Source organism: Pinus tabuliformis, chromosome 1_2 (genome assembly GCF_031772625.1).
Source record: "Pinus tabuliformis cultivar Carrire ecotype Pingquan chromosome 1_2, CPIR1, whole genome shotgun sequence".
In the NCBI taxonomy this organism is placed as follows: Eukaryota; Viridiplantae; Streptophyta; class Pinopsida; order Pinales; family Pinaceae; genus Pinus; species Pinus tabuliformis.
Genome location: NC_142298.1, coordinates 469,527,645 through 469,546,592, shown reverse-complemented (window position 1 = coordinate 469,546,592; position 18,948 = coordinate 469,527,645). Strand labels below are relative to the sequence as shown.

At 33.9% G+C, this 18,948-nt stretch overlaps 1 protein-coding gene across 1 annotated transcript; it reads left to right on the top strand.

The window, feature by feature from the left end:
- Positions 1-4,396: 4,396 nt before the first annotated feature.
- On the top strand, positions 4,397-5,532 carry LOC149206387 (antimicrobial ginkbilobin-2-like protein). The gene is made up of 2 exons (XM_089397679.1): positions 4,397-5,276; positions 5,360-5,532. Exons 1-2 carry the CDS (start codon positions 4,397-4,399, stop codon positions 5,530-5,532), a joined length of 1,053 nt encoding a protein of 350 aa, XP_089253805.1.
- The last annotated feature ends 13,416 nt before the right edge of the window (positions 5,533-18,948 follow it).

The following is an 18,948-nucleotide window of genomic DNA, read 5'->3' as shown; positions in this document are numbered from 1 at the left end:
AACCTGATCATATAGCATCTTCCTAGCCTCTAGTGGCATCATTTATTGTATGGTTATATTGGAACTCAGGACAGAAGATGGGAGTGTGAGGTGTAGATCTCCCTTGAATGATAATCCGACTGTTAGGTAATAGGTAGGTCTATGCCTCAGATAAATATCCAAAGCTCTTAGAAGGTAGTCACATGGGAAACTTTTTCAACTCCCATAATTGAGATGCAACTTCTTTTCCTTCCTACTTGTAGTTATTGATGTCACTGGAAGATGGGCCCTCCATAAAGCCTTTTCTTTTTCCATCCAAATTTCCATGTCCAATAATTCAAAGGAAAGGAGAGCAAAGGTTGTTTAATTGACACTATATTGTTTGTTGGGTGTAAGACTCTACCATTCTAATCAGTTTCTTTTCTTTCAAAGTTTGAGGCCAAACAAACCCTAAAATTTTCTACATCGTCTTATAACTATCAAAAGCCTTTTCAATCTCAATATAGCGATGCATTGTCACCACTATGATAAGTGGTCAAATTTGAAGGGTTGGTTTTAATTTCAACTAGAAGGGCATATATTCCTATAACCCTTCCATAACGAAAAGCTTTAAAAATACATAAATTTCAATTGACAATATATTATCTCCACAATTCATTTTCAATCAAATTTATTTCTATTAAATAACTAAAATTCCTAAAACTAGATGGCAAGTAGAAAATACCACATTATGACAACAAATAGATAATAGTCAAATCTAAACATGCACATTTATATAATAACAAGCTTTATAATTTGTATTAATTATTTTCAAAATGAAATAGTACATTTTGTCCACAAAACGAAGGTGTACTTAAGTGTTTTTTCCTATCATGTTCCATGTATCTCAAATTATACATATTTAATAGCTCAAATTATACAAAAATCTATGTATTTAATATGCAAATAGCAAAAACTGAATACTTCCATCATCAAACGTTTCCATTTTTCCATTTTTTATTTTTCATTAATATTTTATCTCTAACCAGTGGAAATAGAAGCCTCCCATTTATCATAATCTCGCATTTCTCTATTAATAGAATGGCAATTTGTAGCAACCATGTGGATCTATAATTTAGAGCAACATGAAAAGATCTATAGAAACCGTAGGAATATAAGAGAACCTAGTGAGATTGTAAATGGAATTGAACCAATATTTGTTAGGTAGATGGAAAGTGAAATAAAAACCAATGCTATTATGGTTATGGAGTGTTAGGTCGTCCAACAAGGTTTCAATATGTATGTTGTAGGGCCCACCTGGATGACATGAGTCTTAAAGAGAAATTAGAGTGTTCCGATTTTGATTTTCTTTCGAGGTGGATAATGATCCATCACTAAGGTTGAGGTCTATTATGTCAATCCATCTATAATGGTTCCATATTACATGTGGTCTACCCCAATGTATGGAATAGGTTTCAATGGAAAGATATTTGTTGCAAGTCATTCGTTGATTATGATTTCACTGGTTAAGTCGACAGAGTGAAAGCAGAGTGAATTGTTGACCAGAGTTCCATTAGCAGCATTGTCTATCGTACTAGGATGACATGAGTTTTGAAGGGATGAGACTGAGTGCCAGTCCCAAGCTGTAGTTTCTTAAGGTTTATTTTAACCTGTAGAAATTTTGAATAATTTAACACATATTCAACAGAGATTATCCTGATCATATACTATTGCGGAATACATACACAATACATAAGCTCCTCTACATTGATCATCAATATAACATTATCAATAACAATAAAACATCAAGAGCATTCACACATTAACACAGTATGTAACCCGGGGAAAGCATCTCGCTAAAAACCCCACACTATCTGTATATTAATGATTGAGAACATGTAAAATTACAAAGTACAATGCTTATCACAAGCAATCCAGTACCAGCTCCACCTGTTACACGCAATACAGCTAAGATCTGATCTCCAAATCTATTCCACTACTTGCCTGCCTCCACTGCTCAATACCTACTCAAGAATTGATGAGAATGGTTTACCAAACTCGTATTTGAACTGCAAATAATCACTCACACTGTGTTGGACGTGAGCACAGGCTATAATTCTTGGTATTGGCCAATTCATTGGCATACTCAATCCCTCTGATTGTGTAAATCATCATGCACAGCTATAGTCACAACTGATAGCAATCTGATCCTCTAACACCTGTCCCTGCTGAACTGAACATGCACTGACATGCAACTAAGTTAACTTATGTATTCTATAGTTGCATTATGAGTTAATAACTTGTGAATTAATTAATAACTAATTCACCCAACTCATCTCTAATCTATTGATCAGTTAGACTAAATACAACTAGTTTAACAAAGTTAAACTGAACACAACTCCATCAACTGCACCTCCAGTCCACTAAACTCAACTCACTTGAGTTCTAACTGAAGTCTTGCATGCAAATATTAGTCATCCAATAGGTAACCACGTATTTCCTTCTGGGATCTGCATGTACCACATCCGTAGCTCATCCTGAAGTGCTCCAAGAGAATAAGACAAAGTTTATAGTATAAATATTATTATGAGACAATAATATTTGACTTTTCTATTTTTGACAGCGAGTCTAAAAATAGACTTGGATCACCCATACTTTGATCACTCCTGCTGTGGTCACTCTTGTTGTGATCATCCCTGCTGGGATCCAAAAATAGAACTTGCGCCATAATTTGCCTGCGGGTCCACTTAGTGAAGACGACTCCTTTCCACTAAGCTCCATCATCTTGTTGCACACTTTTCAACACTCCCTCTCAACAAGAAAGGCTTCCTCTCAAACCCGATCCTGTAACTCTGGAATGTTCTCCATGCAACACATCTAGCCGGTCCACTTGCTCTGTCATCAAAGTCTCTGACTGCTATTGCCTCTGTCGACTGAAAACTCTGCATCTCTGTGCTCTTCAGTATCTGACTGCTCTAGCCTCTGTCACTTTGATCTCTGACTGCATCTGTGTTGTTGCTAGTTCTATCTCCCAGCATTGCATCTGCATTGCACCTCCCAACTGACCTCCCTGTTGGGCTAGAAACACCCTCTGATGCTGAAGCTCTACCTGCTGCTGACAAGTGCTCCCTCTCTAACATCTGCGCTACTGCAACATCTCCATGCATCTCGCACCATTGCACACCTCTCTGTGCCACCTAGCATTGTGCAAAACACTTGTGCCTCTCGCATTCCTGCAGCCTGCTAGCTATGCGCTGTCCTGGGATTCCCTGCACTGTCGCTCTCTCTACCGCTCCATCCGCATCTGTCTCTACCCAATCAGTCAGTTCCAACTACTACACATCTGGGGCTCCCGTAGCAAGGTCTCATCCAAGAGGTTGGGTACCTCAAGGATCCTGTCCCTCCTCCTTGGGACAATCAATCCACATCACCCCACCTCCTACCTGGAGGTATGGCTGCATGCGATCCCTCAGCCCACCTGGCTCGAAGTTTCCCCCTATTGGAGGTCTCTGCATGAGTAGATGTCTCTACTCGATCTCCTCTCAGCTTCCCTTGTTGTGGCTGCTCCACAACCTCCTGAAGTTGCTGCACCAATCGTGGCTCTTCCACAATCGTCTGAGACTTCTTCTGGCTCTGCATGTTGAGAGGTAATATACGCTCCCTCAACCACCAAGTCTCCATCAGTTGCCTCGCTGCTCAAGCTTTGCATGCATCTCGAACCTCAAGAGCATACAGGTTCTTAACCCATGAACCAATTTGCTTCACCTGTCTAGTGATGATGTGTCTAAGGAAAACCTTTCCCTTACTGAAGACCACATCATAGCCTCTGTCTTCCAACATCGCGATCGACACTAAGTTTCTCTTCAGTCTTGGTACATACTTGACATCGGTCAAGGTAAGGCGAGCTCCATGCTCCCTCTGAAAAATAACCGTGCCTACACCTGAGACACTATACTTCTCATCATTACCCATCCCTATGAGTATCTGGAGATCTTTCTCCTCCAAAGTACTGAACAAACTTTTATCACCGGTCATGTGGAAAGAAGCTCCACTGTCAAGAAACCAACCACTTCCCATCATGGATGAAACCATGCATGCGAAGAGTGTGAAATCCAACTCAAACTGTGAAGCAAGTGCCTCACCTTCACATCCTTCCCCGGATCCATTCTTGAACTTCTTCTTTGGGCAATTACTAGCATAATGACCCAACTCATGATAACGAAAGCATCTCAAAAATCAACCTGAATATAGACAATGAACTCATTTTTGAGGATATAAAACGCAACCTGAATATTATACAATGAACTCAAAAGTCAAAGTCAATTCACCCTTATCTTCCGCGTTGCTCGACTAAAAAGACGAAAGCCAAATCCAGAGAAAGCCAAATCCAGAGAGAAGGGATTAGCGCAGATTGAGAGTGACTGACTTCAATTACAGAATGGCCCCTTCTAGCGTCTGTAATTGGAATATCATACTATTCGCTGCAACATTCAAATTATTAACGTTAGCATTAGCCACAGACGAAGAATTGATCTCCGCAGGCAAATGCACTGGCAAAGAATTCATCAATGGTAGTGCTTGGCAAAGAAACTTGAACGTGGTCCAGAGCTCATTGCTTAAAAATATTGGGGAGACAGGCTACAATATTTCAAGTTATGGAGAGAATGGAGATAGGGTCTACGGTCTTGCTCAGTGCAGGGGAGACCTCAACGCCTCTACTTGTCGGGCGTGTGTTGATAACGCTGTGGAAAGCCTTGCAGGCGCCTGTGGCAATTATTCCTCCAGGAGTTGCTATATGATGGAAGGATGCTTTTTGAGATATGGAACTTACAACTTCTATTCAAAATTAGCAGATATATCACTCGTCCTTTTTAACTGCCCTTCGATTAGCACAAACAGCACAGATCCAAAGAGTTCATTTTTGTGGCCGGTTGCCAATCTTTTGACGACGGCCGTGGATAATGCTGTGGCCACTAATGTTGGATACGGTACGGAAATCGATGGTGGGAATTATACTCTAGCTCAGTGTTGGAGAGATTTGAGTATGGATGACTGTAGAAAGTGCCTCAATTCCGCGTACAATAATTTCCAAAATTGCGTACAAGGATCTACCCAAAGAGTGGCCTTGTTTCAGAACTGCATGATCCGTTACGAGACATACAAGTTCTTCGGCGATGCTGTACTCTTACCCTCTCCCCCCGGTGGTGGAAGGGGCCCTTCTCTACCGCCTTCACCCTCCAATGGAAGAGCTCCTTCTCTACCCTCTTCACCCTCTAATGGAAGCGGCCCTTCTATACCGCCATCAAGAGACACAAAAGGTATTGGCATTTAAGTTATGAGGGAAATCTCAAGTGAATTTGCAATGCAATTCAGTAATGCAGCAGATTGTTGTTTGGTGCAGGGAAAAGGCAATTGGGATCGGTCATGGCTGGTGTCGTTGTTGCGATGGGGATAGTGTTAGTATTGGTGTTGGTTGTGGTTTGGAAACGAAAGGTTATTCGGCGTTGGTACAAGAAACAACCTCCAGCTGAGTTAAGCTTCCCTCTTGCTCGCTTCCATAAGCTCGCACTTTGACCTAGTTGAGTTTCTCTAAAAACAGTTTTCCGAGCATTAATCTAGATTTGTAGTAATTTTGGTATTAATTGTTAAGGATACAGCGTATTAAAAGATTTTTAAATTGTATAAGCTAAGGAAAATTTTGCATTTTTAACTAAGATATTGTGATTTTGAGGAAAAAAACGAAGTTAATGTGAGTGGAAATTAGGGAAAGATTGCATTTTTAACTGAGATATTGTGATTCTGCATTTTAGAAAAAATTAGTGATTTGAAATTAATATATGTATGGGTTAATTCAACTTACAGTGGTCACGACATTTGGTTATTTCTATGACATGTTTTTAGTCTAAAATTATTTAAGAATCCGTATATATAAACAAAGTTTAAGGAATTAGTTTAAATAGTTGTTGTCAGTTTTATTAAGTATTTGATGGGTTTTGAGTTGATAAATTTTTGGTTTTAATGAAGTAACAAAATTTACAAATTTATTAGTGATGTCATCCATGAATATGAGGAAACATTTTTTAGATTTCTCATCAAGGATTTGACTTGAGCACCTATGAATACGAAACTAGCCAAATATCCTATAATATTGGCAACTCCTAGTTGAGATAACCCCTTGCACCTTATATGTAGAGAATGAGAAAAGAACAACATAGATTATCACCAACATTACTAGACATTTCCCTAATATTATGTCAATCTATGTTTAGTTCAAATGTCATGGGTAAGTGCAATAATCTACACTAGCAATTTACTACAAGTATCAAATATTCCCACATTCATGGATATATGGGGAAACCCAATAAATGATTTCCCATATTCATACCTTAATTAAAGATGTTAAGATATATTAAAGATTTGAACCAAACATTTATCAATAAAAAACTAACTAAAAATGCAATCATTCGTGAATATATGGAAACCCAATAAATGATTTCTCATATTCATAGATGCTATCCTTAATAAAGATGTTAAGATATATTAAAGATTTGAACCAAACATTTATCAATATAAAACTAACTAAAGATGCAATAACATGGACAACGATTAATTATCTTTTTGAAAAACATATATATATTTCAAAACAATTTAGTTTCAAATTCTTGAAAAACATTTATATATATATATATATAAACAATTTAGTTTCAAAATCCTCCTTGTATTTAGACAAATTAGAGTGCTATATTCTATTTAACAATTTTGGTAAAACACTATTAATTTTGGTTATATATATATATATATATATATATATATATATATATATGTATATATATATGGTTTTTAGTAAATAATATATATATATATATATATATATATATATATATATATATATATATATATGGTTTTTAGTAAATATTATTAAGTGATTAAATTTTTTCTGGTTATGGAATATAATCTTAAATTATTTTTGGCTATTTAAAAATTCGTCGGAAAAACAATTAATAATTCAAAAACTATAAATATTTTACAAATTAATGATAGAATAAATAAATAATTAATTTTTATTTAAATATAGTAACGTCATTATATATCTAGATCTTAAAATTATATTAATAAAAATAAATATTAATAAAAAAATTCTCATATATGATGTTTTAAATTTATTTTTGTTATTTTGCAATAATATTTTTTTCTGGCCTCCAGTATGTCTTAAAATTGCCTTTTTTTGCTAAGACTTGGTCTTCCTCAAACGTAGTTAATGCCCCAGACTTAGAAATATCTGACAAGGGATCGCCAACATTTGACAAAGTGGAATCATCAAAAAGTAATTCTAGATAATATGGTATTATTTGAATAACATTTATGAATTAAACTACATTCGCCCAATTACTAAATTATCTCCATCACTAATTTGATAACTGACTTTTTATAAATTCTCTGTAAAAAATATTTTTTCCCTTTATAAAAAAATATTACTTTTCATTGTGAAATTTCACACTCACTATCATCTTTCGCACTCACTATCATCTTTCCTAAATCAAAAGGAAAATTTATAATTATTACTTTTCACGCTGAAGTTTAGCACTCACTATTATCTTTCCTAAATCAAAAAAAAATTATAATCCCTTAATTAAAGAGCATTAATTTTATAACATGGTGAAGTTTTGCTCTTCAAAATGTTTTTTGCTGGGTTTGGAAATCCAAATATTTTATATACTAACTTTTAGATTTGGAAATCCAAAAAGAGGAAATCCAAATATTTTATATACTAACTTTTAGATTTGGAAATCCAAATATTTTTGTACGCCAACTTTTTACATAATTTTACTAAACTATGGTTTTTTATTTACTATATATTTTTTAAATATAAAAAAAACCTAATTATTTATCTTAATTAAAAAAACCGTAGGGCGAAGATAGAAAAGAGAGAGTTCATTTAAAAATAAAAAAACTTGAAGGGAAGAATTAAGATTACAGGAGTAAACTGGAATGTCAAACTACTATATACATAAAACTTTTTATTATTAGGTTAGATTCGATTGAATATGTTTTAGAATTGATATTATTTCCAAAAACAAGTGGTGTCCAAAGCTGGGTAGAAGAAAATAATTTAAATAGTCCAAACCTAGGTAGAAGAAAAAAAAATTATTTATGGAAGAAAAAATCTTAGTCCTTATGTCCAAGTTCAGTTTATTAATGAACACATATGCCGTACCTTAGTATTATGGTAGAGCTTCTTAGGAGGCTTCAAGCCGTAATGTTCGAATCAATATTGAAATATTATTTTTAAAAGAATTTGTGACGCGGTAATGTTAGGATCAATATCGAAATATTATTTAAAAAAAAATTATAATTACAAACCAGTTAAAAAACATTTTTATTTAAAATGTTATTGGGATTTCAAAACCTTCTCAACTATGAATAATATAATCAAATGGGTAGAATGATTTTTTTCGTTTATTAAAATAAGCTTAATAAATAAGCAGAATAATTTGTTTGGAATCGATTTACAAGTAGTCTCACTTGGATTATGGTTTTTTAAAAACATTTTTACCATTTCTTATATAAACATTATTAATAGTTTTGTAATACCAAATGGAAATGGTTATCACAAAAATTGTTTCAAAGTTACATTTTTTTTATGTATATAATAATTTTTTTAAATAATATCTTTTCTGGATTTAAATTAAATATTTAAATTTTCAATTTAAAAGTATCTTATTGCACGGAGAGACGCTCTACAGCCCAGTATGTGGGTAGATCTCAAGTAAAAATGTTAACGTAAACATAAACCTATGGTGTAGATCTCACCTAAAAACGTAAACATGTAAATGTAAATGTAAACATAAACTTAATGTTATTTGAAAATTTAATCTAATGAAATGGGGTAGATCTCATGTAAAAAAACATAAACATGTAAATGTAAATGTAAATAAATATAAAACATAAATGTAATGTGAAAATTTAATCTAATGAAAATTTAATCTAATTAATCTAATGTCAGCCCTAATAAAAAACACGGCTCTCCCTAACTATATAAATAACACAAAAACAAAGTGTCCAATTCTATTTATGAGGAAGCACAGTGTGAAAATATTTCAGGATCTATGCGAAGTGGGAAACAATTTCGGTGTGAGAAAATAACAGAAAGAACTGCGATTTCGGTGTGAGAAATAACAGAAAGAACTGTTATTTCGGTGTGAGAAGGATTTCTAGGTTTGATTTCTTCCTCCGTGCATTTTATTTCTAGGTTTGATTTCTTCCTCCGTGAATCTTTTTAATTTTTATTTAGAAAATATGAACGCGACAATTTTTTGGCTCACAACATTTTGGGTGCAAATTTGTTTGTTCAAAATGGACGATTTTTTCATGTAAATTTTTTCATTCAAAATGGACGAATTTTAAAAGTAATCAACCAATTCCAATTTTAATATTTAATAGTTATTATTTTTCCAAACATTGCATAAAGATAATTTGATGCAATCTAACATAGTTGGAGAGAGAGAGAGGGAGAGAGTGATGAGGGAAGAGAGAGAGAGAGAGAGAGCGGGGGTGGAGAGAGAGAGAGGATTGGAAGGAAAAGAGAGAGAGAGAGAGAGAGCGGGGAGTGGAGAGAGAGAGAGGGGGGGAGAGAGAGAGGGAGAGAGAGGAAGAACTAGAGACAAGACTTAAGAGAGAGGAGGAGTGTGATGGGGGAAAAGAGAGGATTGGAGGGAGAGAGAGAGTGATGGGGGAAGAGAGAGGGAGGTAGGAGAGAAAGGGAGAGAGAGGAATTACGAGAGAGCGGACTTGAGAGAGAGGAGGAGAGAGAGAGGGAAGAAGAAATATATAGAGAGTGAGAAGTGGAGAGAGAGAGAGTGACAAGGGAGATATGGAGAGAGAGAGTGTATGTTTGGGGGTGAGCTAAAGAGACAAAGAAGGAGAGATGGAGAGAATGGGGGAGAGAAGGAGAGAGGATAGAGGGAAGGATATAGTGACAGAGTTGGAGAGAGAGAGAGAAAGAGAGAGAAAGGATGTCAAAGAGTGGAGAGGGGCGGGGAAAGAGATATGGAGTTGGATGGGGAGAGAGGGAGGTAAGAATAAAGAAATAGAGAGAGAAAGGTGGAGAGATAGAGAGAGGGCGTGATAAGAAAAATGGAGAGAGGGAGAGAGGACAACTAGACATAAGAGAGATAGAAGCGGGGGAGAGAAGGGGAACAGAGAGAGAGGGAGGGAGAGGAGGAGGGAAGGAGAAAGAGAGTGTATGTTTTGGGGGTGATATAGAGAGACAAAGGGAGATAGAGATATAGATGGAAAGTGAAGAGAGGGAAGGAGAGAGGGGAGAAGAGAGAGATGGAGAGAGAGGGGGAGGGACATAGATATTGATAGATATGGAGTGAGAGCTCATGTGTGTTTGGGGGTTGAGATAGAGAGACAAAGAAGGATATATATATATGGAGTGGGGAGAGAGGGAAGAATATTTATTACACTAGATGCATTGATTTTAGTGTAGATTTTGATTTCTAATGATATTTGTTATCTTGCACTATATGCATTGATTTCTAATCCTATTTGATTGCTTCCACTAAATACATTGATTTCAATGTAAATGGTGATTTATAATCCTATTTTATTGCTTGCACTAGATGCATTGATTTTAATGTACATGTTGATTTTTAATAATATTTAATTGTTTGCACTACATACATTGATTTCAATGTACATGATTTCAAATCCTCTTTTATTACTTGCACTAAATTCATTGATTTCAGTGTAGATGGTGATTTTTAATCTTATTTGATTGCTTGCACTAGATGCATTGATTTCAATGTAGATGTTGGTTTATAATCCTATTTTCTTACTTGCATGAGATGCATTGATTTCAATGTAGATGTTGGTTTATAAACATATTTTCTTACTTGCACTAGATGCATTGATTTGAGTGTAAATGTTGATTTCTAATCGTATTTGATTGCTTGCATTAGATGCATTGATTTCAATGTAAATGTTGTTTTCTAATCTTATTTGATTTCTTGCATTAGATGCATTGATTTCAGTGTAGATGTTGATTTTTGATTTGATGTAATTGGATGTATGATGATACATTAATTTTAAAGTGATTGGATTAATATTGTGCATTAATTTCAATGTAAGCATAATTTTTTTTTGATAATGTACATTGATTTTTGTGTTATAGTAATTCAACCTATTAATATTGGAGAGAAAGAGAGACAAGGTATGATGTTTACTACAATATCTCGAGCTAAAGATTTAAATGGTTTATGATTTAACCTGTCCTTTTCATATAATCGATATGAAAAGATGACAAAAGTAACAAGGGTGACAATAAAAATAGTAGAAGAAAATAGTTTGAGATTAATCACAATGAAGACTATTTGTAATTTACTATATTTTTATTATTCACATTTTATATCATTCAACACTATTACATTGTCACTTTACATTCAAAATCTTCATTTCATCATTTTTCATCATTAAAATTATTCACAATATTTATCATCTCAACAAACTAAGGTAACTAAGAAAATTTAAAATTAAAATGACCATATTAATCTGAGACATATTTAGCATATTTAAAATTATTATATTAATATTAGATGATTTTACATGTTATTAATCAAATCAATCATCTGTTTATTAGATTTTCTTTGACCGCACACGATTGAAACCAACCTAGATCCATCTTAACTCCAGATCTATCAAGTGCCGACAGGGATCAAATCTCTCGAGGTGCAAACCTTTCCTCAAGTTTTGAACTCAAAAAATAGGGTTTCACCTTGAGAGATGGGCCGAGAGGGATCAAATCTCTCGAGGTGCAAACCTTTCCTCAAGTTTTGCTCTCAAAAAAGAGGTTTGCACCCTGAGAGATTTGATTCCTATAGGCACTTGATAGATACGAAGTTAAGATGGATCTATGCTAGTTTATAAAATAAAATGATGCCCTATTACTAAATTACTCTATGTTTAAACAAGTGAAATTAGCAATAAAGATGTTGATACCTTCTTATTAATGTAATAAGTATATGTAATCCAAAGCTATAGGATTTTGAGTTTAAAAGAAAACACGCAAGATTTAATAAACAACCAAATTTTCTCAAACAATTATTTTTGAAAAAATTTGTTTAGTTATGAAAAATGTAGAAAATGTAACTTTTTATATAATATGATTTTGACAATTAAACTCATTTGGATTTGCTAAGGCAATTCCAACTTTGTATATCATCATTGTATATTTATTTTATTTGTTAGTTTCAATGAGATGTTAATAAGATTATGTTATATTCTCCAATAATCAACATCAATTCTTCTTGGGTAGTTTATTTTCCTACATATGATTTCTATCCTTAACCCTTCCCATGAAGTTTGAACCTGAAATCTAATTGAGAGTAAACTCCCCAAAAACCAATCTTCAACTCATGGGCTAATTACATTTAATATATCGTATTAAAGACATTTTAGGAAAGAATAACCTACACTTAACGTTATATATAAGAAACATCTTAAAAGAAAATAATTGTAGTCCTTAATCTTCTTTTATATATATATATATATATATATATATATATATATATATATATACCCTTTGCGAAAAAACACTTAAAAATATATAAATATATATTATTTCTCCTATATAATATATATTATTTCATTTATATATTTAATTATTACTTTATTAATTTATATATAATTTTTATTTTATAATTTTTATATTAATAAAATACTATATTTAATTCAATATTTATATAAAATAATTATTAAGAGAAATTTTAAATAAATAAATTTTTAAATATTATAATTCTATTGATTGAAAAAAAAACACCTTATTATAAGATAGTTGAATAAATTTAAAGTATATCTATATCTATATATATATATATATATATATATATATATATATATATATATATATATATATATACATAGCTTGGAGTATGCCCTAAATCTGCTTTTGTTTGCCTAAAAGATCATATTTCTATGATCTAAGGAAGTAGGTTAATGGCCCAAAACCTAGAGGCATTTTGTAAGAGTGAAAGTCTACCGCTTATGGACCACCACCAACAAGGTAATTCTAGATGGCATGGTTTTCATTTGAATAACAATGATGAGTTAGCCTACATTTGAGAATAACAGTTAGTGATCATTGTCTCTACTTTTGGTTTCACAACTGATCCCAGTTATGATAAGTTTTATGTGTTATATGTGTGTGTGTGTGTGTAAAGTAAAAGAAAAGAGACAATAACATACTCATATTTAGTGCATATTTCGTAGACAAACTCTCCTAATTATTTCTTATTCCAGGTCCTAGATATCCTCCTTAAATTCTATATTTTGTTGAGATTACTGAAGCTACATATTTAAGTTTCAGCTTAAATATGATGTCAACACAACTCACTTGCCCATGTTGGTATGTACCATGGCCAACGGTCAATTCCTCTCAGAATTTTTATCCATTGTTGCTACCTAATAAAAAATTAATTTCAAGACCAAAATAATACCAATCTCGAATCATCGAAACCTGATGAGATAGTGTCTTCAAAGTCTCTAATGGCATATTTGAATGTATGGTTCTTTTGGAACTTGGGACAAAAGACAGGAGGGCGGCCTGATCATGTAACATCTTCCAAGCCTACAGTGGCATCTTTGACTGTATGTGTCGGGCGGTATAAATGCAATATTTACACCAACATTTAATTTGTCAATCTGGGTAAGTAAACTTAGAGGCATAGCACAATATATGCCAGAATATGACCTCAGGGATCTGTTAAATAAAAACCAAACTCTTGCAAGAAATTCAAAAGGAGCATCATTCAGGAAAAATAAACAAGACTCTTTAAAGCAAAGTAAACACACTCCGAGAATATACTTCTGGATCCTCTTTTGGGTTGAGTTGACTCCTGCAGTAAGTCTTCCTCAATTGTCCAGGGGACAAGGGAATGTAGGCCCTATTCAAAAGAAAGTGATTCAAGAAATAAACAATGTGAAACCTCTTAAAACATTATTGCTATTTTGCAAACATGAATTTAAACTAGAATTCACACAACAACTTCATTCCAACTAATCTAAGGAAATAATTGAATGCTTTAAGAAGAATCAAAATAATAATGCACTGCTTCTCTTAAAGAAAATTTAGTACTTCAGTTGTGAGAGAAATATGCAATAAGAAACAATATATAATTCATGTTGTTTACCCTGACCTTATTAATTACTTCCTTATAATATATGCAACATTTCATTATAATGAAGAATTATGTGAGAGTTTTGTCAACAAGATTCACATTCTTTCCTTATGCTGATCTGAGCATCTGCTTGCAAAAGTGCAAGAATAAATGTTTTCCTGCAACAATGCAGGAATAAATGCTTTTCAACAAAAGTGCAGGAATAAATGTTTTCCTGCAACAGTGTAGGAATAAATGTTTTTATGCAAAAGTGTGGAATATGTCTCATGTAATATTCAAAGGAAATTATGAGTACATGTTAAGTTAACTAGAATTCTTGCTCAACAATTATTTCACCATTGCGTTCTAGAAATAAACATTGTTATGCAGCAATGAGATCAGGGTAGATCTTTGTAAGAATAAATAAGAGACGTAGTTAAAACATTCACCATTTACTTTAGTTCAGCCTTTATGAAAATACATCCAAAGAATTGATATTAAACTTAGATAACCACAACAGTAAAATAAAGCTTTTGGAATGAAATTGAAAATGAAATGATTGAAAGAAGAGCTATGAAATGAAATTGTGAAATTATGTAAGATCACACTCACACCAAGAAAACTAAAATGCAACAAAAGAAAGTTAAGAGGTTTGGGGCAACAAACTGGTTGGTGGACCAAACCACCCAGCTCGTTGCCCTTGCAGCAATTTAAATCACAATCTTAGAACATTATAGAGAAACAAAATTACTCAGAAGTGATTGCCAAATAAACTCATTTCAAAGTAGAAAGGAAATTCATTTCAGAAGTCTTGTTACAGATTCATTAAATAATGCAGTTCATTTCAGAAGTCTTGTTACAGATTCATTAAATAATGCAGTGCTACCTCCAATGGTCCCCTCCAGGGATCATCCCACTGGTGCACAGCTCCTCCTTCCCTGCACAAAAAGATCTAATTCCCTATTTTGCAAATGAAATACAATTTACAAACTACAAACTGCCATCCTCCCACACCTACATAGCTCCTCCCTTTGATATTGGTTTGTACATGATAGTTTCTTTAGCAAATAACATGGGGATTGAATCCCAACTAATATTCATCATAGAATATCAGTAAAACCATTTACCCATTGAAGGAATGAATATATGGCACAAATTTCCCAAGTCTGACTGTTTTCCACACTTCTGAAAAATTGGCTTTTTTAACAAAAATGCCTCCAAAGAATTATTTGTATCTCCTTAACCATTACGAATTTCAGAAAATTGTTTGGGGGAAATCTAGCTTGTTATATTTTCAACAATAACCTCTCTTAGAATTTTCTGGTTCAGATCCACTGCCTCGGAAATCATCCCTGAAAATGACTGTTTGAAATCTGAGATGCTAAAATTCTGGGAAAACAATTTATTTTTAGAAAACTGCCTCAAAGACCATTATGTAACTTTTAGAAATTACGAATTTTAGAAATCATTTTGAGGCTTTGTCAATTTGCTATACTAGAACCAAAACCCATGTTCTAGAATTTCTTCATTCGCCTTCACGTGCATGGAAAACGAGGTAGAAGTTGGCAGTTTGGAAACTGTTGCAAATTTGGGGCTGAGGCATTAATTATTGCCTAAACATAAATCCGTACGACCTGGGTGTATCTTAGCTTATGTGGAAGTGTTCAAACACCATTTTGAACAAAAACCTCTTTCATATTTCCCTATAGATGTGTCAATGTATGAAAGCCCCAAATTAGCACACGCATGTTGGTGTAGGCACAGCTGGTGCAGGAATGTTGGTGCAGGCACAGCTGGTATAGGAACTACTACTATAGGAATGTTAACACTTGCCACAAAAGATCTTGACATTAATGATATTTTCACATTAAATTAACAAAACAAGAAGAGTTCATAGATCAACAACTGTTAGCTCTAAATGCCTCTAAATGATAACTTAATAATGCATAAAACGAATAATAATGATTATAGACACTTAGTACAGACATAAAATTATTCAGGTAAATCATGAAAATTTGGACAAAATGGAGGCTCAAAACTCCCCCACGCTGAACTTCTTGCATGTCCTCATGCAAGCCAAACCATAGGACCATAAAAGCATGGAAGGAGGCAAGGGAAATGTTTTAAAGATCAAATTATGATTTCCAAAAAATGTGTTAGCAAAGAAATCTTAGCAAGGAAATATGAATATATCATGGTATATCATCATTTAAAGTATTCATCAATTCCGGAACATCACTATTACAGTTCCAACTAAAACCCTGTTACATCCCTTATGAAAGTATCGAGTGCAGGAATGATAAAATTACAACAATATCAAGTATAGGAAAGCAATGCTTTTTACCATAAATTATGGAAAACGAATACTGCACCTTTATGATAGACATCACATACATGTTGTCCTGTTTCAATTGAATTCCCTACTTGTCATAGATTTCAGAGCTCTTATTTTTGTCCAAAGTCTTATTAACAATCATGATAAAAATCAAATCTTTGTTGAAAAGGCGCAATTTCAAGAAAATTACCATAAGATTCCTTCACCTAATACAACAATCCTGTACCTACATCACATAGTGCTTATTTAGAGGCAACCACAAACAATAGACATTGTTTTCCATCAACACCTTGTGAGTAATCATCGCTGAGTAATTCATCACTCTAAATACCATAAAAAAATTAAGTGAGTTATGATACCAGAAAAGGGAGATAAAAATAGAACAAAATGACACCTTCCTAGACCGATCAACAAATTGAACACTCTAAATTTATTGTCACGCAGATGCGAAAGTAAATTTCTCCTTAATCCAGTACAAAGAATTACCTTCACTAAGGGTACCACATCATTAAAGATTCCTAATTTTTGAAAGATAGAACTCAAAGCATCATGCTCAAAGAATCTTAAAACCATTATCCAAGAAATAAAATGATGAGTTTTAGGGAAAGATAGAGATAACCAAGTAAATCATAGTATGCAATTAAATTTAATACCATAGACATGGCCCTACTGCCCGCAGGTGTTTATAACCTCGGCAAGGATGTCTTTTAACCCAGTGAAATGCATGTGTCCCACTTACTAGATATAGATTCAGAGTTATCTTATTTAAATTTAAAAATAGATGAAGGCCACTGTCCTGGCTTGGTAATTAGCTGATGGCAGTGCCACTCACAAGAAATAACATGGATGAATAGGTTGGCTCGTGATGAGACCTCCTGTCTTCCAGCTTTTCAGCTGAAAGCCATTACTCTGGCTTGGTGACCAACAATAGTAATGTCATGCATGTTAGGTCTCATGATCATGGTAGGTTGGCTCATCATGAGACCTCCTATCCTCCCCTAAATATTTTATAAATTTTGATTGTGATTAACCTTAAAGGTTACTTAATAAGTGGGGAGACAGATCTACTCCTTAAGAGTACAGGATGGCGTGAAAAGTTTTTAATGACTAATCATTACTGGCTAGTTCCTCTACCTTAAAGACTTATTAAAAATATCCCAGATAATGACTAAAAGATTCTTTAAGTTAATAATGCTAGCGTTCTCATGAATAGCTTATTATGATCTTTACAAGAGTGGTCCACCATAGGGGGCTCTCCAATAGTACCTTCTTAGGGAAACTGAAAATATATATCTCATATGACAACTTCTTTAGAGTGGTTAATCATGGTTACTTTTGAAAAATCATGAGGTATTAGAGTGAATCATACTCAACAAGATTTGTCACAGATGTGTGTGTTAAAAACTGATGTGGATTAAAAGCGGTTTCAGTGGCTATGCTTTGAAAGTCAAAACCCCAATTGCATTGTTGTAACATCTTTATTCATGGAATTTCTTTATTCTTCTACCCTACTCTACCCTAAGAAGTGAAATACTCCCTTTTAAGTATAGGAGGACTTCCAATGCAACCAAGTGCGCAACAAAATTCTTATTATACTCACACTTAGTTTTAAAGAATAGAATTCAAGACATACCAAAGCGTGAGAAACCAATTTCTTCAATTGATATGGTACAAAGAGTTTTTGAATGATGAGGAAATAAGGTGGCTTGATGACTGCTTGAAACCAGGATTCGATGAAATCCACACATATATGATTCTCCAACTGATGCAAGTCTTCCACAGTTTGATAGTCACTCTCCTGGAGGCACAAAGAATCTGGTGAAAGACAAAAGATAAATCTCTCAAATTTAGGCTCAAATATTTGATTTTCAAATTGACAAGAATGGTTGAGAGAGATTCTAGGGTTTTGAGCTTCAACAACATTTTGAGAACAAGTTCCAATGAAATATTGATCCTCTGGTGGTATTTGAATGATAACTTCCTAGGGTGAATGTTCAGCAGTAATGGAGGAGGTTTCCAAATTCATTCTCTTTTCAAACATGGAAGATTTAGTATTTGTTCAACATGGGAATCAACCAGAAGAATAGGTGGTTCCAACTATTGTGAAACCTCATGGTTTAGATTAGGATTTATGATATTGTTTGGGCTAGGGTTTTGGTTAATTCTTGGACTAAGGCTTGGGTTTGGATTTGGATTAGGGTTTGGACTAGGGTTAGGTCTATGGTATGGATTAGGGTTTGAATGAGAGCTAGGGTATGGGTAAGGATAAGGAGTAGGGTAAGGATTAGGATAAGGGGTAGGGTATGGATTGAGGCTAGGGTAAGGTTGCACATGCGGCTGAGGCCATGGGGGAGGATAACTTAATGGTGGATTGGAAAGAAATTGTGGTTGTTGTTGGTGTTGGTGTTCATATGATTGAATATGCATGGGAGATTCCCCTAGAGATAAGGATCCAAACGATTCTTGAGGCCATGGAGATATCTGGCTCGAGGATGAGGG